This window comes from Rhodotorula paludigena, assembly GCF_050403205.1.
Source record: "Rhodotorula paludigena JCM10292 DNA, Rt_paludigena_JCM10292v1_ctg19, whole genome shotgun sequence".
Taxonomy (NCBI): Eukaryota; Fungi; Basidiomycota; class Microbotryomycetes; order Sporidiobolales; family Sporidiobolaceae; genus Rhodotorula; species Rhodotorula paludigena.
Window position 1 is genome coordinate 12,809 of NW_027481439.1, and position 26,945 is coordinate 39,753.

General features: G+C 62.8%; 10 protein-coding genes across 10 annotated transcripts; 7 read left to right on the plus strand and 3 right to left on the minus strand.

Annotated features, from left to right (window-relative positions):
* Positions 1 to 715: 715 nt before the first annotated feature.
* On the plus strand, positions 716 to 2,321 carry ERG26 (sterol-4-alpha-carboxylate 3-dehydrogenase (decarboxylating); the record flags this gene model as incomplete). Its single annotated transcript, XM_076648816.1, has 6 exons — positions 716 to 743; positions 805 to 1,229; positions 1,294 to 1,376; positions 1,441 to 2,083; positions 2,152 to 2,217; positions 2,277 to 2,321. The coding sequence occupies 6 exons, from the start codon at positions 716 to 718 to the stop codon at positions 2,319 to 2,321; spliced, it is 1,290 nt and encodes a 429-aa protein (XP_076505521.1).
* Positions 2,322 to 2,550: 229 nt separating this feature from the next.
* SOH1 (mediator complex subunit SOH1) lies at positions 2,551 to 3,265 on the plus strand (the record flags this gene model as incomplete). Its single annotated transcript, XM_076648817.1, has 4 exons — positions 2,551 to 2,646; positions 2,726 to 2,762; positions 2,839 to 2,881; positions 2,992 to 3,265. The coding sequence occupies 4 exons, from the start codon at positions 2,551 to 2,553 to the stop codon at positions 3,263 to 3,265; spliced, it is 450 nt and encodes a 149-aa protein (XP_076505522.1).
* Positions 3,266 to 3,877: 612 nt separating this feature from the next.
* Positions 3,878 to 6,586, plus strand: JCM10292_004158 (DEAD/DEAH box helicase; the record flags this gene model as incomplete). Its single annotated transcript, XM_076648818.1, has 11 exons — positions 3,878 to 4,604; positions 4,677 to 4,928; positions 4,984 to 5,090; positions 5,147 to 5,285; positions 5,358 to 5,475; positions 5,529 to 6,054; positions 6,115 to 6,128; positions 6,197 to 6,211; positions 6,269 to 6,336; positions 6,398 to 6,504; positions 6,563 to 6,586. The coding sequence occupies 11 exons, from the start codon at positions 3,878 to 3,880 to the stop codon at positions 6,584 to 6,586; spliced, it is 2,097 nt and encodes a 698-aa protein (XP_076505523.1).
* Positions 6,587 to 7,014: 428 nt separating this feature from the next.
* JCM10292_004159 (J domain-containing protein) lies at positions 7,015 to 8,651 on the minus strand (the record flags this gene model as incomplete). The annotated part of the gene is made up of 7 exons (XM_076648819.1): positions 7,015 to 7,448; positions 7,513 to 7,608; positions 7,677 to 7,716; positions 7,794 to 7,870; positions 7,944 to 8,068; positions 8,127 to 8,490; positions 8,588 to 8,651. The coding sequence occupies 7 exons, from the start codon at positions 8,649 to 8,651 to the stop codon at positions 7,015 to 7,017; spliced, it is 1,200 nt and encodes a 399-aa protein (XP_076505524.1).
* Positions 8,652 to 9,157: 506 nt separating this feature from the next.
* On the minus strand, positions 9,158 to 15,054 carry JCM10292_004160 (uncharacterized protein; the record flags this gene model as incomplete). The annotated part of the gene is made up of 18 exons (XM_076648820.1): positions 9,158 to 9,337; positions 9,406 to 10,277; positions 10,337 to 10,881; positions 10,947 to 11,514; positions 11,578 to 12,124; positions 12,187 to 12,266; positions 12,326 to 12,612; positions 12,671 to 12,887; positions 12,943 to 13,021; positions 13,150 to 13,415; positions 13,482 to 13,560; positions 13,623 to 13,676; positions 13,733 to 13,779; positions 13,848 to 14,074; positions 14,135 to 14,255; positions 14,313 to 14,697; positions 14,906 to 14,979; positions 15,048 to 15,054. The coding sequence occupies 18 exons, from the start codon at positions 15,052 to 15,054 to the stop codon at positions 9,158 to 9,160; spliced, it is 4,635 nt and encodes a 1,544-aa protein (XP_076505525.1).
* Positions 15,055 to 16,422: 1,368 nt separating this feature from the next.
* On the plus strand, positions 16,423 to 17,003 carry JCM10292_004161 (uncharacterized protein; the record flags this gene model as incomplete). The annotated part of the gene is made up of 3 exons (XM_076648821.1): positions 16,423 to 16,665; positions 16,727 to 16,894; positions 16,965 to 17,003. The coding sequence occupies 3 exons, from the start codon at positions 16,423 to 16,425 to the stop codon at positions 17,001 to 17,003; spliced, it is 450 nt and encodes a 149-aa protein (XP_076505526.1).
* Positions 17,004 to 17,321: 318 nt separating this feature from the next.
* JCM10292_004162 (uncharacterized protein) lies at positions 17,322 to 18,225 on the minus strand (the record flags this gene model as incomplete). The annotated part of the gene is made up of 4 exons (XM_076648822.1): positions 17,322 to 17,418; positions 17,479 to 17,578; positions 17,633 to 18,092; positions 18,160 to 18,225. The coding sequence occupies 4 exons, from the start codon at positions 18,223 to 18,225 to the stop codon at positions 17,322 to 17,324; spliced, it is 723 nt and encodes a 240-aa protein (XP_076505527.1).
* Positions 18,226 to 18,425: 200 nt separating this feature from the next.
* Positions 18,426 to 22,552, plus strand: VAM6 (Vam6p; the record flags this gene model as incomplete). Its single annotated transcript, XM_076648823.1, has 14 exons — positions 18,426 to 18,507; positions 18,570 to 18,644; positions 18,698 to 18,802; positions 18,857 to 19,498; positions 19,552 to 20,114; positions 20,171 to 20,657; positions 20,716 to 21,077; positions 21,135 to 21,205; positions 21,265 to 21,406; positions 21,462 to 21,654; positions 21,709 to 21,907; positions 21,963 to 22,316; positions 22,376 to 22,432; positions 22,498 to 22,552. The coding sequence occupies 14 exons, from the start codon at positions 18,426 to 18,428 to the stop codon at positions 22,550 to 22,552; spliced, it is 3,387 nt and encodes a 1,128-aa protein (XP_076505528.1).
* Positions 22,553 to 22,679: 127 nt separating this feature from the next.
* On the plus strand, positions 22,680 to 24,173 carry JCM10292_004164 (uncharacterized protein; the record flags this gene model as incomplete). Its single annotated transcript, XM_076648824.1, has 3 exons — positions 22,680 to 22,739; positions 22,804 to 23,146; positions 23,203 to 24,173. The coding sequence occupies 3 exons, from the start codon at positions 22,680 to 22,682 to the stop codon at positions 24,171 to 24,173; spliced, it is 1,374 nt and encodes a 457-aa protein (XP_076505529.1).
* A 600-nt stretch (positions 24,174 to 24,773) lies between these two features.
* JCM10292_004165 (elongation factor Tu) lies at positions 24,774 to 26,917 on the plus strand (the record flags this gene model as incomplete). Its single annotated transcript, XM_076648825.1, has 10 exons — positions 24,774 to 24,852; positions 24,984 to 25,070; positions 25,130 to 25,202; positions 25,272 to 25,289; positions 25,351 to 25,506; positions 25,573 to 25,650; positions 25,709 to 26,190; positions 26,283 to 26,599; positions 26,676 to 26,751; positions 26,886 to 26,917. The coding sequence occupies 10 exons, from the start codon at positions 24,774 to 24,776 to the stop codon at positions 26,915 to 26,917; spliced, it is 1,398 nt and encodes a 465-aa protein (XP_076505530.1).
* Between the last annotated feature and the right edge of the window lie 28 nt (positions 26,918 to 26,945).

Below are 26,945 nucleotides of genomic sequence, written 5' to 3' on the forward strand. Positions count from 1 at the left end.
CAACACACCTCCCTCGACAACGCGCCCCTGCCCTGCCGGGGCTAATCCAACGTTGTGCTGCTAGCACCGAATTGGTGTGAAGCGTGCATGGGAGCCAGCGCGGATGCACGTGTCCGGGATGCGAGCGAGGCGGTTCTAAACGAGCAGCTCGGCCTGATGGCTGGAACCGGTGGACTCGCAGACGCAGGAAAGCCTCGAAATGAAGCGCTCAGGCAAAGCACCACGCCCGGTCAGGCCGTTTAGCAAGAAAGAGAGCTCTGCAGACCGGCGCATGTGATGAAGACCGTGTGCCGCGAGCAGATCATGGAGGCGCGCGGGCGCGGCAGCAATAGAGCCAGAAGCCGTGCAGTGTATAGGCTGAATGGTCGCCCGTCGCTCTGGCGGTGAAAGCGTGGACAACGCAGGTTCAAGGAGTGGGCGTCGTTCGAGGCGAGCAGGGTTGGCAGCGTCAACGCCGTCCACTCGCTCGAAAGAACCCGAGCTGAGTACTGACAACTCCGACTAGACGGTACGCACGCGCTTCTTCTGTACGATCAACCCGCGCGCGCTGCTATGTCGCGCCTACTCCTCCCGCTCCTCACGCTCCGAAGCACCTACCTCAAACGGGCATGGGCAGCGTGGGCGGACCCGAGTTGCTCAAATACAGGTGAAGGAGACGTAGGGAGCGCTGACGCCCCTCACATCGCCGTTCCGTAGAATCGAACCCGACCCCACCATGTCGGAATCCTACCTTGTCATCGGCGGTACGTTCCCATTCCAGCCTGCGCCACTACGGACATTGCTGACACATGTGTGGACGCACAGGCGAGGGTTTTGTCGGCCACCGCATGGTCGAGATGCTCCTCGAGCGCTACCCCTCCTCCTCCGTCGCCTCCCTCGACCTCGTCCAGCGGCACTTTCCCGACCAGCTCTCGGGCGACAAGCGCAAGTGGACCTTCTACTCGGCCGACCTGACCTCGCTCGACTCGCTCGCGACCGCGATCCGCTGGGCCGGCGCGACCACCGTCTTCCACACGGCGTCGCCGTGGACCGGCTCGGGCAAGGACGTGTGCGAGAAGGTCAACGTGCAGGGAACGCAGACGGTCGTCGATGCTTGCGTGCAGGAGGGCGTCAAAAAGCTTGTGTTTACCTCGTCGGCCGGCACCGTGTACGAGGGAACCGACCTCATCAACGTCGACGAGCGCCTGCCGTTCCCGAAGACTGCGATCGACCCGTACAACGAGACCAAGGTGTGTCATGACTCGCTGTGTGGGCGCAAGCGACGAGCAGACCTGACGCCTCTCATCATTGCAGGCCAAGGCAGAGACGATCGTTCTGGAGGCGAACGGCAAGGGCGGGCTGTTGACAGTTGCGCTGCGGCCAGCTGGTATCTTTGGGTGCGTCTGTCATGTCTGGCGTTGTGGCGCTCGCAGACTGACGCGTCCGCGCCATTGACAATAGCCCGGGTGACCGGCAAGCTGTTCCTGGGTTCGTCGAGGTGCTCAAGTCGGGCAAGACCAAGTTCCAGGTCGGCGACAACCGCAACCTGTTCGATTGGACCTATGTCGACAATGTCGTGCACGCGCACCTCGTCGCCTCGGAACGCCTCGGCCAGACCGTCTCGCCCGAGACGCTCGACTCGCGTATCCGCCCCGTCGACCTCACCGTCCCCCGGCGACGCCTCCCCACGTCGGTCTACCGCCCCGAGTCGCTGCTTGCCCAAGAGAAGAAGTTTGACCCGTCCTTCGCGAACGACGAGAAGGGCGATGCACCGCTCCTGGCCGCGCGCAACCGCTTTGACCAGTACTTCGCCAAGGACCTCGAGGAGCGCCTCAACTTCGACGCCGAGGGCAAGATTCCGATCGCGGGACAGGCCTACTTCATCACGAACGGCGAGCCCGTCACGTTCTGGGACTTTGCGCGCGCGCTGTGGAACGGCTACAACGGGCACGTCGCGCCGTGGGTCGTCCCCGTCCCTGCATTCATTGCGCTCGCGGTTGCCGGCGTGGCCGAGAGCGTCATGTGGGTCTTCGGCAAGACGCCCAACATGACGCAGGGCAAGGTCGTCTACTCGACCGTGAACCGCTTCTACAACATCGAGAAGGTGCGTCTCGTCCCTTACGCTGCTCTTCTAGCTGCAATTTGTCAGACACTCATCGTTGCGTTCCGCAGTCTCGCCGCATTCTCGGCTATGAGCCCATCGTCGGTCTCGAGGAGGGCATCAAGCGCGCTATCACGGTGCGGCACAGTGCCTCCCGTCCTCTCCATCGACTGCGCTGATCCTGCATATCTCACAGTGGTACAAGGAGAACGAGGCGAGCCTTCAGCCGAAGAAGGCGTGAGCCTTCACCTGGAACCGTCGCTTCGCACCTTGTTCACTCTGACTAGATACCCCGATTCCCATCACGGTTGTAGCGCCTGTCGAAAGCGCAGAGTGTACTGTCAATCCTGCATCACTACCGCGTCGCGTGCAGCATCGAGACGGGTCGTCGTCCCCAAGTCCGTCTCCCCACCCGGCTCTTCCGCCCTCATCCTCCTCGTCGACTGCGAACTCGGCATTCCCCGCTAGAAATGGCTTCGGTCGCTGCCGTGCCCGTACCTGCTCCTGCTGCACCAACGCCTGAACAGCGTACTGCGAATCGCATCCGCTTCGAGACGGAACTTGAGGTGCGTCGCTCGACGAGCCTGTGTCCGCCGGCTGCCTCTGGAGGAGACGGCTTGACGCTTACTGTGCTAGCCCCTGTAGTTCGTCTCGTCGCTGGCCAACCCATTCTACCTGCAGTGTGCGTTCCGTCGTGGAGCTCTCCTTCCCCGGTCCCTATCGTTCACGCTGATCTTGCTCGCTCTTGACGGACGCAGCGCTCGCACAGCAGGGTCTGTTCGACTCTGAACCCTTCCTCAAGTAGGCTATTACCCTGTCGGGAGCTCCGGACTGTCGGAACTGACCTGCTCTCCGTCTCCCTCGCCTTCCTCCCTCTCTTCGCATCCGTGCATCATCCTCCTGTTCCGCAGCTACCTCACCTACCTCCTCTACTTCCGCGAACCGCGCTACGCGCGCTTCCTCCAGTACCCGCAATGCCTGCACCACCTCTCGCTCCTCACCGCCCCGGGCGCTGCCGGCTCTTCCTTCCGCCGCGCACTCAAGGACGACGGCCTGCTCGCGCAGGAATGGGCGGGCAAGATGGTTGCGCACTGGGCGGGATGGAGGGAGGGCGAGCGCGCTCAAGAGGAAAGGATGGGCATCAACGACCGTCGTTGCAGCTCAACACCACGACGTCGTTGCTAGAGCATGTATCCCGATAGGTTAAACCCTCGCTGTCAGCAGTCCAGAGGACCTGCGGCGGAGATGGGAATTACCGGGCCCTCGAAGCTCTCCCACCAAAGTCCCGCTCTCAAGCCTCACCCACCCGCGACCAGGCCCACGCGACACACCAGACTCAATCCCCGAGAGGCGAATCACGACGGCCGCGCGGGCCCTTTGGAATGGCCGCGGGCTGGACGGGCAAGGCGAAAGCGGGCGGTTTGGAGAGGCGAGGTTGGGTCTGCACGCCGCCAGCGGAGGACGGGACACCAAGTCGAGGCGGGCTGAAGCAGAGGTCGCCCGCTCGGTGCTCCTGCTGCAAGACTGGAGACTGCCGCACCGGACACGGACACGAGGCCCGGCCCAGTGCGGACCGGCGTGGGTGAAGAGAAAGAAGAGAGAGCCGCCGCGAGCTCGACGCGCGCCTCGAGCGGCGAGCGAGCGCAGAGACTTTTCTGGCGCCTCCCCTCGAGCAAGTCACGTGCACCTGCGCGCGACTGGACGCGTCGCCCGAGTTGACCTTTGCGTCTACCTTGACCTTTCGACAGGCCGCTCTCGCTCCCTCGCGCCTGAGCCAGCGCACCGAGCACAGTCACGATGCCGCGCATGCTCTCGTCGCAGCCCAAGCGCAGCTGGGGCGACGACTCGGACGACGAGAACGCCCGCCCGCACTTTGAGCTCACGGCCGACGAGTGGCCGCCCACACCGCCCAAGCCCCGCCCAGCCAAGGTCGCTAAGCCGAGCACAAGCGCAAGGACGAGCGGGGCCAGCTCGCAGGGCAAGGCGAGCGCGGGCGGGCTGAGCGGGTTCACGCGACCGATCGTCTCGAAGCCGGCGCAGGCAGCGGCAGCCACGACGGCGGGTCCGTCGAGCAGGCCGCTCGCGCCCAAGCCGTCCTTCACCAAGCAGCCGACGGGCAAGGGCAAGCTCGCGCCCATCTTCCAGCAGACCCCCGCCGCCTCGTCCTCGTCGTCCGCCTCTCGCCAGCCCGTCGCGTCGACCAGCCGCGCAGGCTCGGCCGCTTACGCCTTCAACAACCCCGCCTCCGCCTCGTCGACGGGCTCCGTCCTGCCGAAGAAGCGCAGCCTGCCGTGGGAGGAGCTCGAGTCGGGCGCTTCGCGTTCGACGCGCGCCGGGTCGGCCAACTTCCACGAGCTAAGCGGGCCGGGAGGGAGCAGCAAGCTCGCGACGGGGCTCAAAGGGCGCATGCTCACGAGCGACTCGATGGACATCAAGCAGAAGGTCGTGCTCAGCCCCGAGCAGCAGATGGTCCTCAAGCTCGTCGTCGAAGACGAGAAGAGCGTCTTCTTCACGGGCTCTGCCGGTGCGTGCTCTCACCTGCCTCTGACGTGACCCAAGAACTGGTGAGACTTTTGAGAGCTGACCGTCCTTGTAGGCACGGGCAAATCGGTTCTCCTGCGCGAGATCATCGCCTCGCTCAAGCGCAAGTACCGCGGCAACACGGATGCTGTGGCGGTCACGGCATCGACCGGCATGGCGGCGTGCAACATCGGCGGCACCACGATCCACTCGTTCGCCAGCATCGGGCTCGGCGTCAACCCGGTCGAGCAGCTCATTGCCAACATCCGCAAGAACCGCAACTCGGTCGCCAAGTGGAGCCGCACCAAGGTGCTCGTTATTGACGAAGGTTCGTTGGCTGAGACGACACTGGCAGGCACGCGATTGATGTCTGGCTTTTGCAGTCTCTATGGTCGACGGCGCGCTCTTCGACAAGCTTGCGAAGATTGGCGAGACGCTCAAGAAGTCCAAGTCAAAGACTGCACCCACGAAATCCTTTGGCGGAATCCAAGTGCGTTCACTCACTTATTGCAGGCGAAGCTGTGGCTAACTGATCACTCGCCGCAGCTCGTCGTCACGGGCGACTTCTTCCAGCTTCCGCCCGTCGCCAAGGGCGAGCCAACGTTTGCATTCGAGGCCGCTGCGTGGAAGAAGTGCATCGACCACACCGTCAACCTCACGCAGGTCTTCCGTCAGAAGGATACTGGTGCGCTTCCTGTCCGACTGGTCGGCGCCCGGCTCCTTTGAGTTACCGCCGACATCAATCGTTGATGCGCAGAGTTCATCGACATGCTCAACGAGATGCGCTTCGGGAGATTGACGCAGGCGTCGATCGCGAAGTTCAGGGCCCTCTCGCGCCAGCCGCGCTACACAGACGGTGTAGAGCCGACTGAGCTGTATGTTGCCTCTCTGAGCCCCCATTGAACTTGTGCTGACAGGTTCCGCGCAGGTTCCCGATGCGCCACGACGTCGACCGCGCGAATCAGAATCGCCTGCGCGCTCTCCCGGGCGAGGAGACGGTCTTCAAAGCGGAAGACAACGTGACCAACCTGCACCCGGGCGCCGACAAGAAGGAGAACACGTACCTCAAGAACTTTATGGCGGTCGAGCAGCTCGTGCTCAAGGTGGGCGCGCAGGTCATGCTCATCAAGAACCTCGACACGACGCTCGTCAACGGCACGGTCGGCACGGTCGTCGGTTTCGGCGTGCAGGAGCTGCAAGAGTCGGACGACGAAGACGGCGAGGAGTGGAAGCTCGGCCAGCACGGCGAGCAGGTGCGCAGCGTCAAGCCCGAGCTGTCGGCCGTCGACGCGCGCAAAAAGCAGAAGATTGTCGAGCAGATCGCGAGCGGCAAGCTCGAGCTGGGCCCCGTCGTCGACTGGCAGACGCCGCTCGGCATCGAACGCAAGATCATGGTCCGCGAGGAGTTCAAGGTCGAGGACCAGGCGGGCAACAAGCTCGCGTCGAGGAAGCAGGTACGCTGTTCCTCTACTGCTGGTCCGATGCCACCGCTGACGGAGAACCCCTCTATGCAGTACCCGGTCATTCTGTACGCCTTCACCCTCGCTCTGGCATCGCACGTTTCCCGCTGACCTCGCTTCTCTTCCTTCTCCGCAGCGCGTGGGCGATGAGGTGAGCAGGCATGCGACCTTGCCTTCGTCGTATAGAACTGACATATCACTTCTACAGTATCCACAAGTCGCAGGGCCAGACGATCAACCGGGTCAAGGTCGACCTCGGCAAGGTCTTCGAGAAGGGTACGCCTCGTTCGCTTCATCGCGGAAAGGCTGGGCTGACGCCTCTGCCGCAATCACGCAGGCCAGTCGTATGTCGCGCTGTCGCGTGCGACCTCGCTCGAAGGTCTGCAGATCCTCCGCTTCGACGAGAAGAAGGTCCAGGCGCACAGGAAGGTCATCGAGTGGAGTGTGCGTTCCTTGCTTCGATTTACTCGAAGATCCATACCTAACTCCAAGTGTACAACAGCGTGACCTGCAGGTCCTCGCCTAGTTTCCAGCCGTTCAGCTTGCCTCGTTGCGCTTGCCTCGTTCTGCGCCATTTGTCTCCTCGCATGCAACCTTTGCCTCGCTTCGTGCTGTACATCCGCCTTCGCATCTTCTCCCTCGTCATGTTGCAATTCTCGCATTGTTTGCCTTCTCGATCCGATCTTAGGCAGCACCTTTCAAGTCGCTCTGCCTCTCGGCTGCGCGCAGCAAGCTGTGTCTTGACGCTGTGGCGGGCCCGCAAGCGGGGCCGACAGTTCAGTCGCGAGTATGAAAAAGAACGAAGATGTGAGCAGTGCAGTACGGACGTGAACAACGACACAAAGAAGGAGGGGCGAGACAGAATGGCGGGTAGATGGCACGGCAGGAAGGGGTATCGAAAGCCAGGCAGACGGGGTATCATTCATACTCCGGGCACATCAGCGGCGTTGGCTATCACCTGCCGGATGATCCAGAGGAAGAAGCGGACGGGACGGTGTCGGGGCTGCCCGTCCACCGCTCGGCGCGTTCGAGCATCTTGCACGTGAGGACGAGCATCCCCCTCGTCTTTGTACCGAGCAGGCCGCGACGCTCGAGCTGGCCTTCCTGCGGCCCACTGCTGCGGCTGCTCCGCTGCGTGCCGCTTTGGCGCTTGTCGCGCTGCGACGGCGGAGGCGGCGCGCCCAATCCACGTTGCGGCACCGGCGCCGGTACCTCGTCGCGCATGGCGCGGTCAAGCACCATCGGGATCTCGAGCGTAACGCGTGTGAGCGCGAGCGTCAGGCGCAGACGGCCGTACACGTCAAAGTAGCCGAGCGAGCGGAGCGCCGACTGGATCTCGTAGAGGCGGATGAGCTCGAACTTGACGAGGCGGAGATACCGCTGACCAGCTGTGCGAAATCTGAGTGTCAGCGCGGCGGAAGAGCTGCGACTGACGAGAGACAGTAGCCGTACCGAGAAGAACCTCTCGCACACGCCTGAAGGCGCCCTCGACGTTGTCGACAGTCTCGTCGCCGAGGTTCAGGCCAGGGTTCCCTTCATTGAGTGCCGCTGTAACGGAGTACATGCATCAGTGCCTCTGTGGCGCAGAATGGATGCGTGTGAAACCAAGGACACACTGACAAACACTCGGATCATCTCGAAGTCGCCGTTGAGGAACTGTACATGCCGAGGAAACGATGCGAAGGTGATGAGCTCAAATGTCATCCTGACGGGTAAGCGCAGCGGTCACGCACCTCGTTGACCACGTTGCGCAGAACTCCATGTAGCGTTTCGTCCGCCAACCCGTCTGCCGTGTTTGCGCCGGGTGCCCCTGCACAAGGAGGAATCACTTCCAATCAGGATGTGCGCTGGCTTCAACCGTCTAGACCTGTATGACCACGCACCTGGATCGTACCCTCTCCCGCCGCCCAGATCGTACAGCCGGCGCGAGCTTGGCTTCGAGAGTGTTTCGTAGGCATACGACAGCCGCTGGAATGCAGTCGTTGCGGGTGGGTAGAGAGGGAGCTTGCTGTAAGACGAGACTAGACTCAGCGGAGGGAGTCGGAAGGACTCGTGAAAGGACGCACTCTGGGTGAATGACCCTGCTCCGCGCGAGAAACGCCCTCCTGATCTCTTCCGTCTTGGCCCGTCTGTCCACACCGAGGATGTTGTACAGATCCTCCTCCAGATTGAGCTCGTCGACGAGGTCCTCTGCTTCACCGCGCTCGTCCTGCTCGGCGATGCTCGAAGTGCCCGAACTCGGAGAGTGGCCGCCCGAGGTGGGGCCGCTGCCAGTATGCGCCGAGGGTAAGCGGCTCTGCGAGGGCGAGCGGCGGATCGAGAGGCGACGGGAAGACGCTTTCGAAGACGGAGTCGAGGTGGACGAGTCGAGCTGCGAGTCGGCACGGACGGCAGATGTCGAAGCATCGGGACGGAAGACGTAGGAGGAAGCTGTGCAAGAGAAACAGAGCGTCAGTATCGGCGCTTCTGCGCTTGCTTGGTCGTAAGAGCCGCTCAACATCAATCGCCAGCAAGAGACGGGACGCACCTGTCGCAAAGGCGTACGAGCCCGCCGAGCTCGCCACGCTCTGTGCGTAGCCGAGCAGCACCATCAGACACGGCCCCGCTGCCTCGGTCGCCGCCTGACGCGAGCGAAGGACGGTGGAACGAGCGGAGTTGTCGAGGGAGGAACCAGGGTCGAGCGTCTTGCGAGCGATGGGCGGGCCGTACAAGCGTGTAGATGGCTCGTGTTGCTCCTTACTGGCTCGGGCAGGCCCTCTTGGCGGCCCTGCTTGCGCCGGCGAGATGGGAGGAAGAGCGAGAGCCGCTATCACGGCCAACCTCGAACGACTCGCAATTCGCTCTCCAGCTCTCCGATAGCCAACGAAGGCTACCCGCATGCCACACTGTGGCTGACAAGCAATGTAGCAGCGCGCGAGACTAAGGGGAGCAACGAGCGGTACAGCGAAGTAGAGGTATCGACAGCAATGTGGAAGAGGGGACTCGAGGCCAGCACGCAAGAGGGAATAACGGTACCGAGGCGGTGTATATAGGTTTTGTAGGCCAGGGGAAAGGAGCACTATGCACGCGGAGGCGGAGTGGTGGATGACGAGCCGCCTCACTCGGTGACCGGCGCAGGCGTCGACTCCTTGCGGCCGAAGCGACCGCTCGAGAAGCGCGAACGCGACTTGCTAGCCGGCGATGCAGTGACGCTGACCGATTCGGCGATAGAGCGAGCGTCGATCTCGGAGGCGGCGCGCGAGTTCGTGCGCGAGAGGAAGGCCGGCTTGGCGAGCCACTGCACGCGACGCTCCGTCAGTGTTGAATTCAGACAGACAGAATAACGCGAGAAATGCAAGGACGGACCGCGAGCTGGCACGTGAGACTGCCGTTCGGCGAGCCGGTGAGGGGAACAGTGACCATCGTGTTGGGCGTCTCGGGCGTGATGTGCTGCCAGATCGACAAAACGCCACTCGAGAGGACCTTGTCGCTGCCGAACGTCTTCTTGTGAACGACTGAGAAGGAGAGGTCGACGGGGCCCTGTGCAGGCGTCTTGACCGTGCACGTCTCGTTGTATGCGGCCTCGCCGTTCTCGCCGCGGTGCGAGTGCGACTCGTGCACCGTCTTGCCGGCGAACTTGACGACGACAGCCTTCTTCTCGTCGGCGTCGCCGCCGCCCACGAGCTGCCCGATGGTCACCGTGAGCGTGCCCTCGACGCCCGGACCGTCCACCATGTCGGCCGCAAGCACCTCGACGCCGTCCGGTCCCTCGACGGCATAGCCAGGCTCGCCGCCGAGCGCCGCGAGTTCCGACACCGAAGCAACCGAGCCGTGTCGCCCGTGGCCGCCGACAACGCGGCGACCGGCGCCGAAAACGCCCTTGCCGACGTGGCCGACGCCCTTGCCCACCGTCCCAACGCCGTGGACGCCGACCTTGCCCACAGTGCCGACAGCGCCAAATCCGGCCTTGCCAACGGCACCTCCGGCGCCGACGATGCCGCCGCCGACAGCCATCGCGCCGCCGCCGAGGGTCGACCCGATCCGGCCAGCGGAGAAGGTGGACGTAGCGCGGCGGCTGCGGTAGATGAACTGGGGCGAGAAGACCATGCGGATGCGGATCGAGCCCGCCGACTTGGACGCGTCTTTCCAGTCGCTGAGCGCGACCGTGCGCTCGACCGCCTCGAACGGCTCGATGTCGCGCAGGTCGATACGGGCGCGGCCCAGCTTGTCCGACGTGCCTGTGCAGAAGGAGCGAATGAGTGTCTGTAGGACGAGAACTCGAAGAGGCTTGACGCACCAACGCGATCCCAGTCGTGAACCTCGACGACGAAGTCTGCCGCCTCGCGCGACGGAACCTGCATCTCGAAGCGTTCGTTCCAGACGGGCGCGAGCGTCTTCTTGACGACCTCCGTCTTATGCACGCGCTCATCGTTGAGGACGAAGACGGCATACGGGTCGCTCTTGCCATTGCGGTCGGCACTGGGGAGCCCCTTGGCGTCGAGAACCTCGACGCGGAATACGCCAGAATTGTTGACAGATTCGCGCGGGAGAATCTGCATGTCGATCGGGATGTACTTGCTCATAATCGTGACGGTCGAGCGCGGCCCGCCCGGCTCGGGCGAGACAAGGGTGAACGTAGCGGGCTTGTCGAGCGTCTGCTCGAGGAACTCGTTGAGATCGATCGTGACGGCTGCGACGATGTCCTCGCGCGTGTCCTTGTCGCTGTCGTTCAGCTTGAGGATGATTTGGCTGAAGTCGAGCTCGCGGATGACGGCCTCGCCGATCTCGTCCCACGTGTTGTGTGTCGAGCGCGAGCGCTCCGTCGAGAACGCAGGCCAGTACCTGCAAGCACAGAGCGTCAGTTCAGAGAAGGGCACGCCAAGAAGCAGCCGACACGGCGCGCTTACCCGTCGTCAAACAGCACCTCGAGGCGCGCGCCCTTCTTCGAGATGTTGCCCGAGATGATCTGGAACGCGAGCACGCCCGTCTGCATCTTGAGCAGCTGTTCGCGCGGAGCGTCGACGCCATCCTCATCCTTGTCCTTCTCGCTGTCCTTCGCGCCGTTCGTGCCCGCAGCCGACGAGCCATTCGGCGTCGGCTTGCGCGGGCTAGTCGGCGGCGACACGAGCGATTCAGTCGCCGTCTCTGCAACGCTGGCGGCCGCGCCGTCGTCGTCTTCGCCATCGTCCTCAGCCCCCTCGTCCTCCTTGACCTCGGTGATCTTGCCGCTCGAGACGCTGTCGGATGGCGGAGTGAAGGAGACGTTCTTGAGCGGGGTGCAGGGGAAGAACTCGGCGTCGAACTCAAGATCGCCCTTGACCGAGTTCTTTGCGTGGTGCGTCTTGAGCATCTCGCGCTTCGACACCTTGCCCGTGCCGACCCACGGCTTGGTCTTCCGGTCGGGACCTTCGGTGAGCAGTTCCGAGATGGTGTACTCGACGAGACCGAGCGAGCGGTCGTGGCCGTTGTGCTGGTCTGTGAAGGACATCGGGCTGTTAGCATTCGCCGGGCCCTTGAGCGAGCGGGAACAAGACCTACAGTCCATGACTTCGAGGACGAAGTAGTCCTTCGGGCCGTGCACCTCGGCGTACACAATCTCGTCGTAAACCGGGTCGAGGTTGTTGTCGTGGATGACGGTGCGCGCGACGACGATGCCGCGCTGTGAGATGCGTACGTACGGGTCCGACTTGCCGCCCGTAAGGCCCTCGACGTTCTTGAGGTCGCGCGACCGCTTGAGGTGGAAGCGAATGACACCGATCGGCGGCGTGTACGAGCCAGCGCCGTTGATCGCGCCCGCCATCAGCACCGGCTTCCACTCGGCGGAGAGGCGGATGCGGCCGCTGCGCGCGTGGCTGAGCGGGAACCAGTCGTTGCCCTGCGCGTTCGCCTCGAGGATGTCATTCAAGCGGACGCTGACGTGGCCGAGCTTCGAATCGGCGAGGAGCGTGTTATCGTCGAGGACGGCGACGCCAATGGTTGCATCCTTCTTAGCCGTAACGAGGAACTCAGCGGGGCGTTCCCAGATCGGGTTCGTCGTACGCTTGAGCGTCTGCGAGCGGTGGATCGACTGGCCATTGAGGTAGACCTGCGAATGCAAAATTGTCAGTATGATTACGCCGCAAACAAGGAGGAAGAAGGGAGACTCGCCTTGAAGAACGGATTGATCTGCATGCCGCGCGGGTCGAGATCCTTGGCCTGGTGCACAACGAGGCGAACGACACCCGAGGCTGTGTGCGAATTCGTCAGCTTCGGACAGCGTCGAGGGAGGCTGCGCGCAACAACGCACTCGTCTCGGGGATGGGCTCGACCGTGCCATCGGCGAGCTTGGTCGGCTGGAGGACGGGGAAGTAGTTGACGCTGTATCGCAGGATGCCGCGCGGCTTGCCATCGTAGATGACCTCGCCCGTAATATTGGGCTGGTCCGCGTCTTCGGCGAGCGACTTCAGGTCGAACGAGACCGCGCCAATATTCGAGTCCTGGCGGCGGTCGTTGAAGTCGAAAACCGTCATGTTGAGCGTGTCGTTGAGCGAGTTGAGCAGGATGTACTTGGTCTCCGTCCAGCGCGGCGTCGACCTGAACAGGACATGCTTGTGAGTAGAGTGAGTCAAGGCGACCGAAGGATACAACGCACGTGTTCTTCTTGACCTTGGTCCGCGCAAGCTCGGCCCGACCGCTGATGCTGAACGAGACGTAAGGGTCGGGCGCGCCGCCGCCGAGCTTGGTGCCGCGCAGACCCCGGCCGATGTGAGCCGTGACCGCCAAGACACCGATGGCAGTATCGATGGGAGCGCCGGAAAGCATTTGCTCAAGGTTGAGCGTGAACGTGTTCGGGTGATAGAGCATGGGACCTATGAATCGTAGCACATCAGCGTGGGTGAGGCTGGTCCTTGGAAACTCGCGTACCGAGGGAGGCGTGAACCTGACTCCTAATGAACGGACTGAGACCAGGGATCAACGACAAGTCGAAGCCGATGGGTTTCAGCTGAAAACCACAGCAAGTAGGGGAGCCGATGATGGACGGAGCGGGATCGACGAAGGCGACGAGGAGCGGAGGAGCGAACAGGGGTTCAGTCAATCGTGGTTTGCACAAACCGAAAGAGGGCAACGCACCTGGAAGTCGAAGTCGGGCGGCTGCATGAACGAGAGGTCGACGCGCTGGACGTGCGGGAAGTTGTTGACGAGCTTGAGGAGGACGCGCATGGTGCCGCTGAACGAAATGTCCTCGACGACGATGTCCTTGCCGATCGACGCGATGCCCTTGCCGAAGCGAACCTGAAGGACAATCTTGGGGTTGACCTTCTTCGCCGCTTGCGCGTGGGTCATGTCCGTCAGATCATTCGGCGTAAACGACACTTTCCACTCCATGATGACGATGTCTGCGACCCGCGAATAGACTCAGTGCGCCGTCAAGGAGCCAAAGCACGGTATGCGGCGGCACGCACCGTCCTCGGTGTCCGGAAAAGTGCGCACGTGGTCGATGTGCGGCGGCTTCGTGCCGAGGGTAAAGGTCGTCATGCGAAGCTGTGTGTGGAAAGCGAGTGAGTTCGCATGAACCGTTGCGAAGAAAGGGGATGCGAACGCACCGAGTCGAGGAAGGCCGGCGTGGAAACGGACAAGACCTGGTCAACCGAAGCGACCTGCATGGCGAAGGGGTCAGTGTGATCCGTTGAACTGCGTAGGACAGTCTATGCACAATGGTAGCGGACAAGACCGGCTCGTAAATGAGCCAGAAGCGCTGCACTGCAAGGCGGTGCAAAGTGTCAGCCCGTTCTCACCCGGAAAGCCGGTGCGAATGGTTCGAAGCGCACTGAACGAGTTGATCCACGCTGCAGTCTCGACCTCGTTGCGCAAGCCCTTCTTGGCGACCTCGCGCGCGAGGTCGTCTCGCGCGTTCCGCCGTACCCGCTTGATGCTCATCTCGTAGTACGTCGCGCAGAAGGCGAGAATGATGATGAGCCAACCCCATCCGCCGCCAAAGAGCGTGACGAAGTGCGAGGCAATGACGGCAAAGATGATCACGCCGGCGTTGTGGTACCTGCCGGGTCAAGGGAGTCAGCGGCTGGACTTGGTGAGTCTCAGGGCACTCATGACATACCACTGCCCGTAGTACGCTTCGGAGACAAAGTCGGCGAGGATGGCATGCTGGCGTGACTCCTCAGGCGTGAGGAAGAGCGACTGATTCTGGCCGTTCCACCCGATAGCGAACCATGACGGGACTGCCCAGAGTGAACGGTCAGCTTCAACGTTGTGTGCTAGTATTGGAACACACGCACTTTCGCGCGGCTTGCCCTTTTCCGCCTCCTTGTTGGGCATGTTGCCAGGCGGGAGCTCTTGCCCATCCTCATCAACCCGACCCTCGTCCTTTGCGATCTCCTTCGCACGCTCGGCGGCGCTCACCTCGCCCTCCTTACTCTTCTCCTCAGAGTTGACCTTCTGCACATCCTTCAGGCCGGTCGTGACGGGGATCTGGCTCCCCTTGGTCCCGATGTCGCTCGAGACGCTGCTCCCGCCCGCCTTTTCGAACGCTTCGTGCTCTGCGCGCTTGAGGGAGGGCGCAGCAGAGAGGTCGAGAGGCGTGACGTTCGACGCAGACTTGAGAGCCTGCGCCTTCTTCTCGGCGGGCGAGGCGTCGGGGTCGAAGGAGTGAACGTTGGCACCCTGCAGCGACGACGAGCGGAAAAGCCTGGTCAGCCCCATTGCGCCTCGCTCATGCGTTCCAATTGACTGTGCACGAGCTGTCAAGCGCTCGAGTGCGCTGCCACAGGGCGCGGCTGCCTCCGTGAGGCGGCCGCCCGACCCCACACAGCCTCCACGGACTGCGTGCGCTTGCCGGCGCCGGTGATCGTGCGCGGCGAGATCGACGCACAAGAGCAGAGTCCCGGGCTTCCTGGAGGGCCTCGGTCTCTTCCGAAATCGGTGGTTTGGCGTCGGGCGGTGCAGCTGCAGGTTGGGTGGGGCTCTCGGTCAGAGGCTGCGATTGGACGCTGAAGAGGACAGCGAGGGCGCACCCGCCATCTTGCCACACTGTGCTACTCTCAAGCGGTCTCGCTGGAGCGCACACGGGGCAAAGGTGTGAGCACAGCGCGAGAGCTGCGAGCGCGGGTCATGGCCTACCGACGATCGTCTCGCCTTCTCGATTCGCCGCTAGCTGGAGTGTGCGCTGCTCAAAGCACTCCTGAGGGCACTCTGATCTTGGCCTGCTTGTATCACGTCTCTCCGTGCCGTCGTCGCCTCTGACGCCGCTTCATCAGCTCCAGACTTCGCTGCCCGCTTGGAGCGCATCGCACGGGCTTGTGGGACTGCAGCTCGTAGCGCGCTCTCTGCAGATGCGTATGCTGCTGTGTGCGGAGGCTTGCTGGGTTCACGGGCTTGCCTATGCTGAGCCATTCAGCCTCCGCACCTTCTCAGCTTGCATCTGGTCGTCTCACGGCCCTGCCAGGCATCTGCGCTGAGCGTCCAGTACTCACCGATGCTGTGGGTGCGCTGCCAGCTAACGCAGTGCCCGTCTGTCGTCCACGTACCCGACGATGTCAGCGGTCCGACGACGTATTCAGTCGAGCGCGTTGGCTGTGGCGGCGACACCCGGCTCGGAGGTAGTTTCTTTGACTAGGAGACCCGCAGGCTTTACAAGACGAGTTCTTGTCGTTGCGGTGGACGGAGCCGCGTTCGTCTCCGACGCGCGCTGGCCGACGAGCAGTCGACGGGCTCGGTTGTTCCGTTAGGGACACCAATTAGGGCACAACCGACACATGGACCGTAGTAATGGTCCAACAACGGGACGATGACGTTCTTCGGCGTCCTGTTGAGACTATGCAAGAGCAATGAGAGAGCAAGTCGAGAGAAGGATGCGACCGAGTCATTCGTGAGTGCGCCGAGCGCGCTCAAGCATGCCCGAAGCCTCACTACGGCAAGCCAACTTTGGTGCGAGGCTTCGACGACCACGGACTCGCACTAGACTTGACAAATCTCACTCTCGCAGGCAACGGCGACCCCCCCTGTCCCGCCCGGAACCTCCACTCCCTCCCGCCCGGTCCCTTCCTCTTCTGCTGGTTCGCTGGCCGAGCTGCAATGTCCGCAGGCTTCTGCAACGCCGCAGGGAAGGACAGCGGGCCCACGACGGTCCCGTCGAGCGCACGCTCGGGCATTCGGGCGCTCGGCGGACGCGCGGTGCCCGACTCGCCGGGCCCTCCGCCCGTGCCGCTCGCTGACTGTGCGCGAGGGCCGAGCGACTCACTTCGAGCCTCCGCCTCCGCTCGTGCTCGTAAGCGTCGCTGCCGACTTTCGGCTTGCTCAGCTTTCCTCCGCTCCTTTGCCTGCTTTCCCCTCGCTGCTCTCGCTCGTCTTCTCACACTCTCGACAAGCATTCGACCTGCAACAAGCATCATGTCCTCGCTCAGCCGCTTCTCGTCTTGGTCCTCGACTGCCTCCTCGCGCTCGTCGATCCACCGTGACTCCATCGCGTCGTCGTGGTCCTCAAGCGGAGACTCGTTCGACCTCCTCGAGCCCGTCTCGCTCGACCTCCCGCACGACCTCGTCGAGGCATCGCTGCGGCAGCCGACCCGCCGTCAAGTGCAGTCGCAGTCGCGCTGCTCGCTCTCTTCGGACGACGAGAAGATGTCGATCTTCGTGCGTCCCCTCTCGCCAAGCGTGAGCCAAAGAGGAGAAGCTGACTCCTCATTTCCCGCAGTCGTTCCCGCGCAACCACACCTCGCACTCTGTCTGCCCTCGACACGGCATCGTGCACGACCCGGCGCTCGCGCTCCCCGCGCGTGACTCCCGCCATGCTTCGAGTCGCTGGAGCTCCCGCTCGTCGACCTCGTCATGCTCGTCGACCTCATCGAAGCGCTCGCTCAAGGTGCGCTTGCCCCTTCTCATCTCGTGCCTCTCGGCTCCGATACTGACGAATACCCGCTCCACCTCCACAGTGCACCCTCAAGCGCGTTGTTACGCTGAAGCGGCCATGAGCGAGCTCGCCTCCTCCTCCACCTCGTCCACCTCTACCGGCCCATCGACCGCCGTCGCACTCGAAATCGGACCTCCTCTCGGCACTGCCGAAAGGATCAAAACGCCGCCGTTGAGGCGCGCATTGCCGGCGATGTTACTACGTCGCCCGCCTCCACCACTCACAGGCAGTACACCACCTCGCTGTACCAGGCGTCGCTCCGTTCGACGCCGCAGGACCCCACTGTGCAGAGCACCTCTTCCCGTCACGATGTATGAACGTATATAACCCACGGTGCATGATATGTATATAACGAAGGTGTAACATCGTCACACCGAATCTACTCTTCTTCTCCAGGATCGCCCGGATGCGTTGCGGCCCAGATGATCACCCGCAGAGCTGCCGTGAGCTGTTCGATCGAGTAGGGCTGGTCCGCACTGCAAAGCGACACGTAAGCTTTGCGTACTGCAGCGTAAGCACTGCCGGGAAAAGCCTACGGAGGAACGTGGACGAAGAGAACCGGCGTAGGGCTCTGCGGTTCCTGCGTGCGCGCCGAGGCGAGCGACGTGTAGTAGGTAAACTCGCAAAGATACAAGCCTGCGCGTGCGAGATTCAGTCGTGGACGCAAAGCGATAGATTCGGGTCACGCACCAGCATCGTCAGACGGTGCAACGTGCTCTATTCCTCGCCGTTGCGCCACCCGGCACAGTCTTGCAGTGTCAATGTTTGTAACGAGCTCCTCAGGACAGCTCTCCCATTCCGGCTGCGGGAAGCCTCGGCGCGTGTCCGATGCGGCGGGCGCCAGCTGGCCGTCGACATCCAGCTGCTCGTAGCCGAACTTGCGGGCTCGGCGCTCGAGGTGTATGCGGTTCCCGCCGGAGACGCCGCAGTGAATCACGAGATCGTACTGCGGACGTGCATGCAACGCAGGGACCAGCGACAGGGCAGAAGCGTATTTGACGGGGATGAGCGAGCAAGAGAGCTCGACAGGGCGAGCTGTGGGCAGCCCGGGAGGCTTCGCGCCGTCAGCCGGAGTGAGTGCCGTCAGGGCTGTGCCGTCCAGCGGTCTGACAGCCTCCCAGCTAGCGTTCACGGCGTGGTGTCTGAAAGGCTGAACAGCAGCACAAGCGAGTCAGCCTGAGACGGCGCGTGCACAGCCTGGAAAGGCGAGAGCGCACGCCAAAGCCAGTCAGGTGCACTCGTAGAGGCGTTGCAGCAGCATCTTCGCTTTCCAGGGGCGGCATGGGTTAGGCGCAGTGGACGGTCGGAGCGAGACGAGCGGACGACGTACGACGTCGCGGCTTGGGCATCGCTGCACCGTCTGCCGACCCGCTGAAAGGCTGCCGGAGGCCTGCAGAGGGCGCGGACAGGCCTGCCTTTCACTGAGCAGACTTGCAACTGTCTGGTCCGCTCGAGGGTTCCCCACCCCGCCAGCATCATCGGGATGCGAGCCCCGTTCTCGCTGTCGCCGCTCATCCGGCCAGAGGTGCTCGGTGTAGAACCTGTGACGGCGAGTCTCCTGCATGGTGCGCTCTCTAGAATAGCTTCGAGTTGCGTTTGTCGTGCTGATGGTCCTCATCGCTTGCAGCGGACCGCATCCTCCTCGGCACCGACAAGGGCACTCTGCTTGTCTTTGACCTCTCGAGAGCGTCGAGTAGCACAGGTAGGCTCAGCAAGACCGATTGTGCGGGTTTCGGCTGACCCTCTTTCTCTCAGCTCCCCCCTCAGCGACGCTTGTGTCCCGTCATGAGGGCTTCTCGAGCAAGCCCATCGAGCAGCTCGGTGTGATCAAGGAGCTCAATGCCTTGGTCTGCCTGAGTGGTGCGTGCCGTGAATGGCTTGCTCGCCTCTCTGGCTCACCCCTTTGCTCGACAGGCGGAGACCTCGCGCTGCATTCCTTCCCCGACTTTGCCGTTCTGTCCGCCTTTTCCAGCCAGACTCGCGCTTCGGCTTCTCTCTTCGCCCTCTCGACCACCGTTCACCATGTCTCCTCATCCTCCGACGCGCCTGGCATCCCCGAGATCCACACAACGCTCGCAATCGCCTGCAAGCGTCGCCTCCTCCTGCTGAGCTGGGTCGACGGGACATGGAACCCACAGCAGGAGGTCTCGCTGCCGCATCAGATTCGCGGCATGGCCTTTGAGGGCCGACGCCTCGTTTGCGGCTTCTCGACGGGCGAGTACGGCGTCGTAACACTCCCTTCTCCCGCGGGCGAGGGCGCCAATGCCCAGCCGGCATTAGGCGACCTGTTCTCGCTCCCAATGCCTCTTGCAGAGCGTCCCTCGCGCGGCGCACTTGGAGGCTTGGGGCTTGGCGCCCTCACGGCGCTCTCGAAGAAGCTTGAGAAGAACGGCGTCGTTGCTGTCCCGAAGCCGTCGCACAAGGGCAAGCTGCCCCATCGCAACGCATTGACTGAGTCGGAGAAGTCGGACGTGGCGAAGGCGTGGTTGTGGGGCAAAGAGTGGGGCTGGCCGGACGAAGAGGACAAGGACGGCGAGGTCATCGTTGTGCGGGAGAGTGCGTACAAGTCTCTACATCCTGCAGGGATGTCTTTGACGCTTGCCGCGCAGATGTGGCTCTCCCGCTACTATCGAGTGGACGACCACGACCTTCGCAACTCGCGGGTCACCCTTCTCCCTCCATCAGCTACCCTGCATCCGTCGACGAGGCACTCGTCGTACCGCCATATGTCGTCTCGCTCCTGGCACCTACGGCGTCCGGCGCGGGCGTCTCACAATCCTACCCCAGTCTCGCCATCCATGCGCTCGACTCGCTCGCGCACGTACAAACCCTTTCCGTTCCGCCGTCCGGTCCTTCGCCACCCGTCTCACTCGCAGCATCGTCACTAGCCGCGCTCGACCGTGGCAACACAGCTCCTCCGAAGCCGGCTGCCATGGCACGCTTACTCGCCGTATCCAGCACGTCGCCGAAACCGCCGCTTCTGGTGCTCACATCGGCGCCAAACGCGCATGGCGGTCCGGCGAGCGGCTTGAGCGCGAACGAGCAGACGCTCTGGGTCGCATCGATGCAGCCATGGCAGGACCAGATTGAAGAGCTCGGGCAGCAGGGTCGCTGGGAAGAGGGCATTCAGCTACTGAGGCGGTCGTTCGACGTCGTCAGCGATCCACTGCCGGTGCGCTTCTTCGATGAGAAGTGTTCTAGACTGTGTCTGACGCCTCTCTCGCATAGCCTCCCCTGTCTCGACGCCTCGCCATTCTGCACTCTCTGCATCTCTTCGAGACGCACCGCTACAACCTCGCCATCGACGCTTTCATTGCGCTCGACATCTCGCCAGCACGGGTCGTCTCGCTGTACCCGCGCGCCGTATCCGGCAAGCTTTTCCTCGACCACTCAGCGCACGAGGAGGTCTTCGGCGGTCGACCGCAGCACAAGGTCGCTGCGGCGATAGAGGCCGAGAAGGAGCACCGAAAGCAGGAGGACGAGCGCAAAGCGCAGGAGCTCCACGAGGCGCAGACGAGATCGTCGCCCGCGCGCTCATCGCCCGCCACGGCAAGCCCGGCCAAGCAGCGCAAGGGCCCTCTGGCTGCTGCAGCCGCAGATGACGACGACGCGGCCTCGATTCGCAGCGCGAGTAGCCGCTTGACGGGCAAGCGCAGCTGGTTGCGGGATCGCGACCCAGGTGCGACGCTCGACGAGATTGCGGAGCAAGCAGCGAGTTCGTCGATTCCTCTTACCTACACGGTGCGCGTGCCGTACTGATGAGCTCGGCGCAGAAGAGCAAGAACGCCAAGCCAAGGTCGATGCGCAGAACAAGGCGCGCTCGGTCGACGAGCTGATCCGCTACCTGACCGACCGGCGGCAGAAGTACTCTCAGGCCTTCGCCGCGCTCCTTCCGTCCTCTCGCCCCTCACCCTCTTCGCCTCGCCCGCCTGCCGCGCCGTCAGAATTGCTTGCCCTCCCGAACGAGCCGCTCACCAAGCTGCCGCCCGATCAGCTCGCGCGCATCGCGCAGGTCGTCGACACGGCCCTCTTTCGGAGCTACCTCGCGACCAAGCCCGTCATGGTTGGCCCGCTGTGTCGCATCGAGAACTGGTGCGAGGTCGAGGAGGTAGAAGAGCTGCTGCTCGAGGCCAAGGCGAGTCCTCCGGACCCGCTGCTCGTCTGACGCTGCTGACACTATTATGGCTCGCAGAAGTACCGCGAGCTGCTCGACCTATACAACGGCAAGAACATGCACGAGAAGGCTGTGCAGTTGCTCAGGCAGTGCGTTCGCGCTCAACCGCTCCGCGCAATTCAGGTGCTGATCGAGCCCTACGCCGCAGGATGAGCGGAGACGAGGACGATGTCGACGAGAAGGTCGGCCCGACGGTACGATATCTTCAGAAACTCGGCGCCGACCATCTGAGCGTCATCCTCGAGTCGTCGAAGTGGGTGTTTGAGCAGGATCATGCAGCTGGACTGCAGGTACGTTGCTCACGTTCTCCCAGAGCCGAGCAATCACTGAGGAGGTTGCGCCCAGATCTTCGTCGCTGATCTGGAAGAGGTGGAGAGTCTGCCACGCCACGCTGTCATGGCGCACCTCGAGAAGGTCGGGCGGACCGCATGCACAAACTACCTCGAGCATGTGACCCACCAGCTCGGCGAGCAAGGCAGCGAGTTCCACGAGAAGCTCATCGACCTGTATCTGGCGGCGGTGCGGGAGCCATCGCAAGGTGTGTGCTGCGCTGTTCCTGCACGTTGCGTCTGACTGACCTCACCCGCCGCAGGTCGCGACGAAGCGGCGTATCGCAAGCTACTCGACCTGCTCGAGACTTCGCAAGCCTACAGGGCCGACCGCGTGCTCGGTCGCTTGCCTTCAGAGGACATGCACGAGGTTCGCGCGATACTGCTTGGTCGTCTCGGGCGGCACGAAGGCGCCCTACAAATCTACGTCTACCAGCTCGAAGACCACGCCACCGCCGAGCAGTACGTCCCCACAACCCATCAGGCTAGTCATGCTTGCTGATGCCCGATCTTGCAGGTACTGCAAGCGCGTGTACGACTCGGACGAGTCGATGCGGTCGACCATCTTCCTCCTCCTCCTGCGTATCTACCTGCGACCGCGCCCGAGCCACCCTCTCCTCTTTGCGCCGGCACTCTCGCTTCTCTCGACACAAGCAGCGCGGATCGACCCGACGGAGGCGTTCGACCTCCTCCCACCCCTGGTCGCGCTTGGCGATCTGCAAGTCTACCTCGAGAAGACATTGCGCCGCAGCACGGAGCGTGTGCGGGAGGCGAAGATGGTCAAAGCGATGGGAAGATGCTGGCTGGACCAGAACGAGCGCGAGGTAGTTGACCTCGAGGAGCGACGGGTGAAGGTGACCGAGGGGCGGGTGTGCGCTGAAGTCCTCACTTACACTCTCTTGTTCCTTGCTGATCCGCATGCACACACAGCTGCCCAGTGTGTCACAAGCGGATCGGGAACAGCGTCATCGCGATCCACAACCCTCAGTGGGTTGCCCCTACCCCTGTCATAGTCCTCGGAAGACAAGCTGACATGCGCATTCCGGTCGCAGCGGCGTCGTGACGCACTACCAGTGTCGCGAGCAGTATCAGGAGGAGCGTGTGTAGCGTTTCGCTGCCCTCTGCGAGATTCGCTGCAACGCGATCCCCTCTCTCGCCCGCGCTCGTGTCCGCCCTCTCGTGGCCTTCGCTTCTGCGCTCGTCTCGCGCTCGCTCGCTTTGCCCAGTGCGCAGTATGCCGGCCTCTCGCAAGCAGGGTCAGCGCATCAGGCGCAGGACTGTCCGTCGCCAGCCGGTGCGTCGCCTCCCCCTCGTCGCGACTTGACTGCCCCGCCGCTGACTCGCTCGCTCGGCCGCAGCCGGGGCGCTGCGTGTTCGACACTCTCCCTCACGAGCTGCTCTGTCGCATCTTCGAGGAGGCCGAGCTCAAGCTTGACCAAGTCTGCCTGTCGCGCTCGCTCCTCTCTGCCGCGCTCGAAGCGCTCTACGATAATGTCCAGATCTACTCGAAGCGCATGCTCGGCCGCTTCTGCGCGTCTCTCCGTGCACGGCCCGAGCTCGCTGGCTGCGTCAAGGCGTTCGGACTGAGTGGACGCGATGACGACGACGACGACGACGAGTGGGAGGAGGAGCCGAGCGACAGTGCGCTCGGAGAGGTCACCGGCAGTATGGCCGTGTTGCAACTCGATGAGGACTCATCAGGTAAGCTCGTCCGGGTGGTTGGATGGCTCGACATTGCTCACTGATCTCACACGCAGCCACACACCACCGGCCCGACATGCTCGAGGCCACCGCCGAGCTTCTCCGCGAAATTTTACATCGTCTCACGTCACTCGAGAGCATCCTCCTTCTCGGCCGCGAGCGCATACACAGCGTCTTCGCGTCGTCTTTCCTTAGCGGAGGCGGGCTATCGAGAGTCGAGAGTGTGACGCTCGCCCTGGACCCGGGAGAGGACTGGGACGACTACGAGGACCGCCAGATCTGTCATCGTCTACAGATGCTTCCAAAGCTCAGGGCCATCGGTTTCTTCGGCAACCGGGACGGTATGCCTCTCGGTCTCGACAACAACGAAGCGAGCATACGTCTCGAGCCGCAGAGCTGGGCGCTCGATGAAATTGTCTTCAGTGAGACGCCCTGGATCGGACCGGAGATCCGCCACTTGCTCCGAGCAATCAGACCCGGGTTGAAGAGATTCAAGATCGAGTCGATGTTCTGTTACCGCGGATTTGCCGACGATTTGCGCCTGCTTCCGCCCACCGTCGAGGTTTTCGAGCTCAACTCCGGCACGTGCTGCTTCGAGTACAACGGAGGGCCTATTCCGACCTTCGACGACGTCCTCGTGCGCCTCTCTGGCCTCAAGCACCTCCACCTCGCCGGTCCTGTCCTCGCCTCCACGTCCACTCTCAGCGCATTCAGCATTCTCCCGCAGCTGATCTGCCTCCACCTCGAATACCACATCCCACTGTCGGGCTCGCATCTTGTCTCGCTCGTCTCGACGTCGGCCTCGCTCAAGTACCTTCACATCCACCTCTGCTGCTGCCCGACCGACTCGCGCATCGCCGCAGGGGACTCGCGCCTCCGCGCTCGGTGGGGGCAGGACTTCCGGTACAACGATGCGACGAAGCTTGTGGCGGCAGCGAAGCGGCACGGCGTCGGGATCGGCGGGAACCTCTACTGCGCGCTCAGGGTGTGCAGTCCGTACGACGGGCACAATTGCTCGATGCGTTGAAGATTGACGGAGATTTTGTAGCTTGTTTCGCGAGTCTAGGTGCCAATCAGCCGAATTTGCGTCCCCTCTTTCTCCTCACCCGCTGACCTTCTCAACCACTTCTTTTGCTCGAAGCGCATTCGTTGTGCATGCGGGCCGGTCATCAGGTTCCCTGTGGCCTAGAGACCGTCGAAGGAGCGCCTAAGCTAGAAGATTCCGCCGTAGGGGCGGAAAGAGAGGGAGAGCCGCTAAGCGCTAGTCGATGGACGGCCACTCACGGCCTGCCAGCAGTCGCCTGGGCTCGAGACATATGTACTACGTTTAAATACAGTCATATCTATCAGCTGAGACTGCGTGTCGTCCTCCGAGCGCTGCGATGGGCCCGTAAGACGCCCGAGTGATGAAGACCCGTGCGCACGATGGGGAGGGCAGCGAGGCTCGCGTCACGGGGCGTTCGAGCCTGTAGCACTTGCAGGACGTCATTTTGAACATTCACAGCCTCAGTAGAAGCCATCAGTGAAGCAGCAAAGCGAGAAATGAGCCACTTGCGATTTTGTCGAATCGGGTCGCGAAGATGCGGCGTCGCCTTTGCTCCTTGTCGCCTCGTCGCTCGATCCAGCCATGCTTGCCACCCGCCAGGCCCTCCGCCTCTCTGCCAACAAGCAGATCACGCCCTCGCTCGCAGCGTCGGCGCGTGCCTGTGCGTTTTCGAGGTCCTCCCATCGTGCACTTGGATCGTTGGCGCACATCGCCACTTCCTGCTGCCGAGCCCCTAGCGCCGCCGACATACTAGAGGACTCGCTGACTTTTCTACGCTTTCGCCAACCGCAGTCACGGTTGCGGCTCGCCCGAGCGCGCTTCCCAAGGCTGCTGCTCTCCGCGCAGCGGTTCCCCGTGTTGCCGTCCTGGGCCGTGCCCGTGCGTGCTTCCGTACAACTGCGTGCAACTGAAATGCGAGCTGACCAGACGTTCTGCAGTCGGTCCCGTTCGCGGCTATGCTGCTGAGGCTGGCGGCAAGTTCCAGCGCAAGCTCCCGCACATGAACATCGGGTAAGCTGCTGCCCTCGGTGGATCAGCGAGTACTCAACGCGTGATGCTGACCAACACTTCCGCTCGCAGCACCATCGGACACGTCGAGTGCGCAAAGTCGCTCTGCATTCTGCCGCTTCTCCAGCTAATCCGCTTTGTTGACCTGCAGCCACGGCAAGACCACCCTCACTGCGGCCATCACCAAGGTCCTTGCCGAGGCCTCGGGCTCTGGCAAGGTCCTCGCGTACGACGCCATCGACAAGGCGCCCGAGGAGAAGGCTCGCGGTATCACTATCGCCACCGCTCACGTCGAGTACGAGACCAAGTACGTCTGCTGTTTCACACAGGCATGTTGTAGACAATACGAGGCTGATATCGCTGTTTCTGCCAGGAACCGCCACTACGCTCACGTTGACTGCCCGGGTCACGCCGACTACATCAAGAACATGATTACGGGTGCCGCTCAGATGTGTGTCCACTGCTCACGAGGATAAGGCAAGCAGGTGCTGACAGATTGCGAAACGTAGGGACGGTGGTATCATTGTCGTCTCCGCCTCGGATGGTCAGATGCCGCAGACCCGCGAGCACCTCCTCCTCGCCCGCCAGGTTGGCATCAAGAAGCTCGTCGTCTACATCAACAAGGTTGACCAGGTCGACGACGCCGAGATGCTCGAGCTCGTCGAGATGGAGATGCGCGACCTCCTCTCGACCTACGGCTTTGACGGCGAGAACACGCCCATCGTCAAGGGCTCTGCCCTCGCCGCTCTCGAGAGCCGCGACGACAAGATCGGCAAGGAGTCCGTCATCGAGCTCATGGAGTCGGTCGACGCGTGGCTCGACCAGCCGCCCCGCGACCTCGAGAAGCCCTTCCTCATGCCCGTCGAGGACGTTTTCTCGATTCAGGGCCGTGGTACCGTCGTGACTGGCCGCGTTGAGCGTGGCACGATCACCAAGGGTGCCGAGATTGAGATCATCGGCATGGGCGCGTCGTTCAAGACGACCCTCACCGGTGCGTCCCATTTCTTCCTCGCGTGCTTTTCTTCCCGGTTGTTCGACTGACGTTTCTCTCTCTGCACTTGCTGCTCGGACATGCTTGAACAGGTATTGAGATGTTCCACAAGGAGCTTGACCGCGGCGAAGCCGGCGACAACATGGGCGCTCTCCTCCGTGGCGTCAAGCGCGAGCAGATCAAGCGCGGCATGGTCATCGCCGCGCCGTCGACCATCAAGCCGACCAAGAAGTTCGAGGCGTCGTGCTACATCCTCACCAAGGAGGAGGGCGGCCGCTACACTCCATTCATGAACAACTACCGCCCGCAGCTCTTCATCCGCACTTCGGACGTTACCGTTGCGATCACCTTCCCCGAGGGCACTGAGAACCCTCACGAGAAGATGGTCATGCCGGGCGACAACGTTGAGGTGCGTCTTCACCGCGTTTGAGCCCAGAGACCGCCTCGCGCCGCTCCTGACTTCCTCTCCTTCGTCTGACATGCAGGTTGTCGGCGATTTGGTCCACGAAATTGCTCTCGAGAAGGGCTCCCGCTTCACGTTGCGAGAAGGCGGCAAGACCGGTACGTAGAGTCTCAGTGGCGGGAGCCCTCCAGAAGGACGAGAGGAGAAGGCCGGGCCATCTGGCTGGCTTACGCACGGCCTGCCCGCCCTTCACACCGCATCTCCCTTCACAGGCTGACTCTGATCTCTACAGTCGGCACCGGCGTCGTCACCAAGATCTACTAAGCGCGATTCAGCGGAAAGCGTGCCCCCG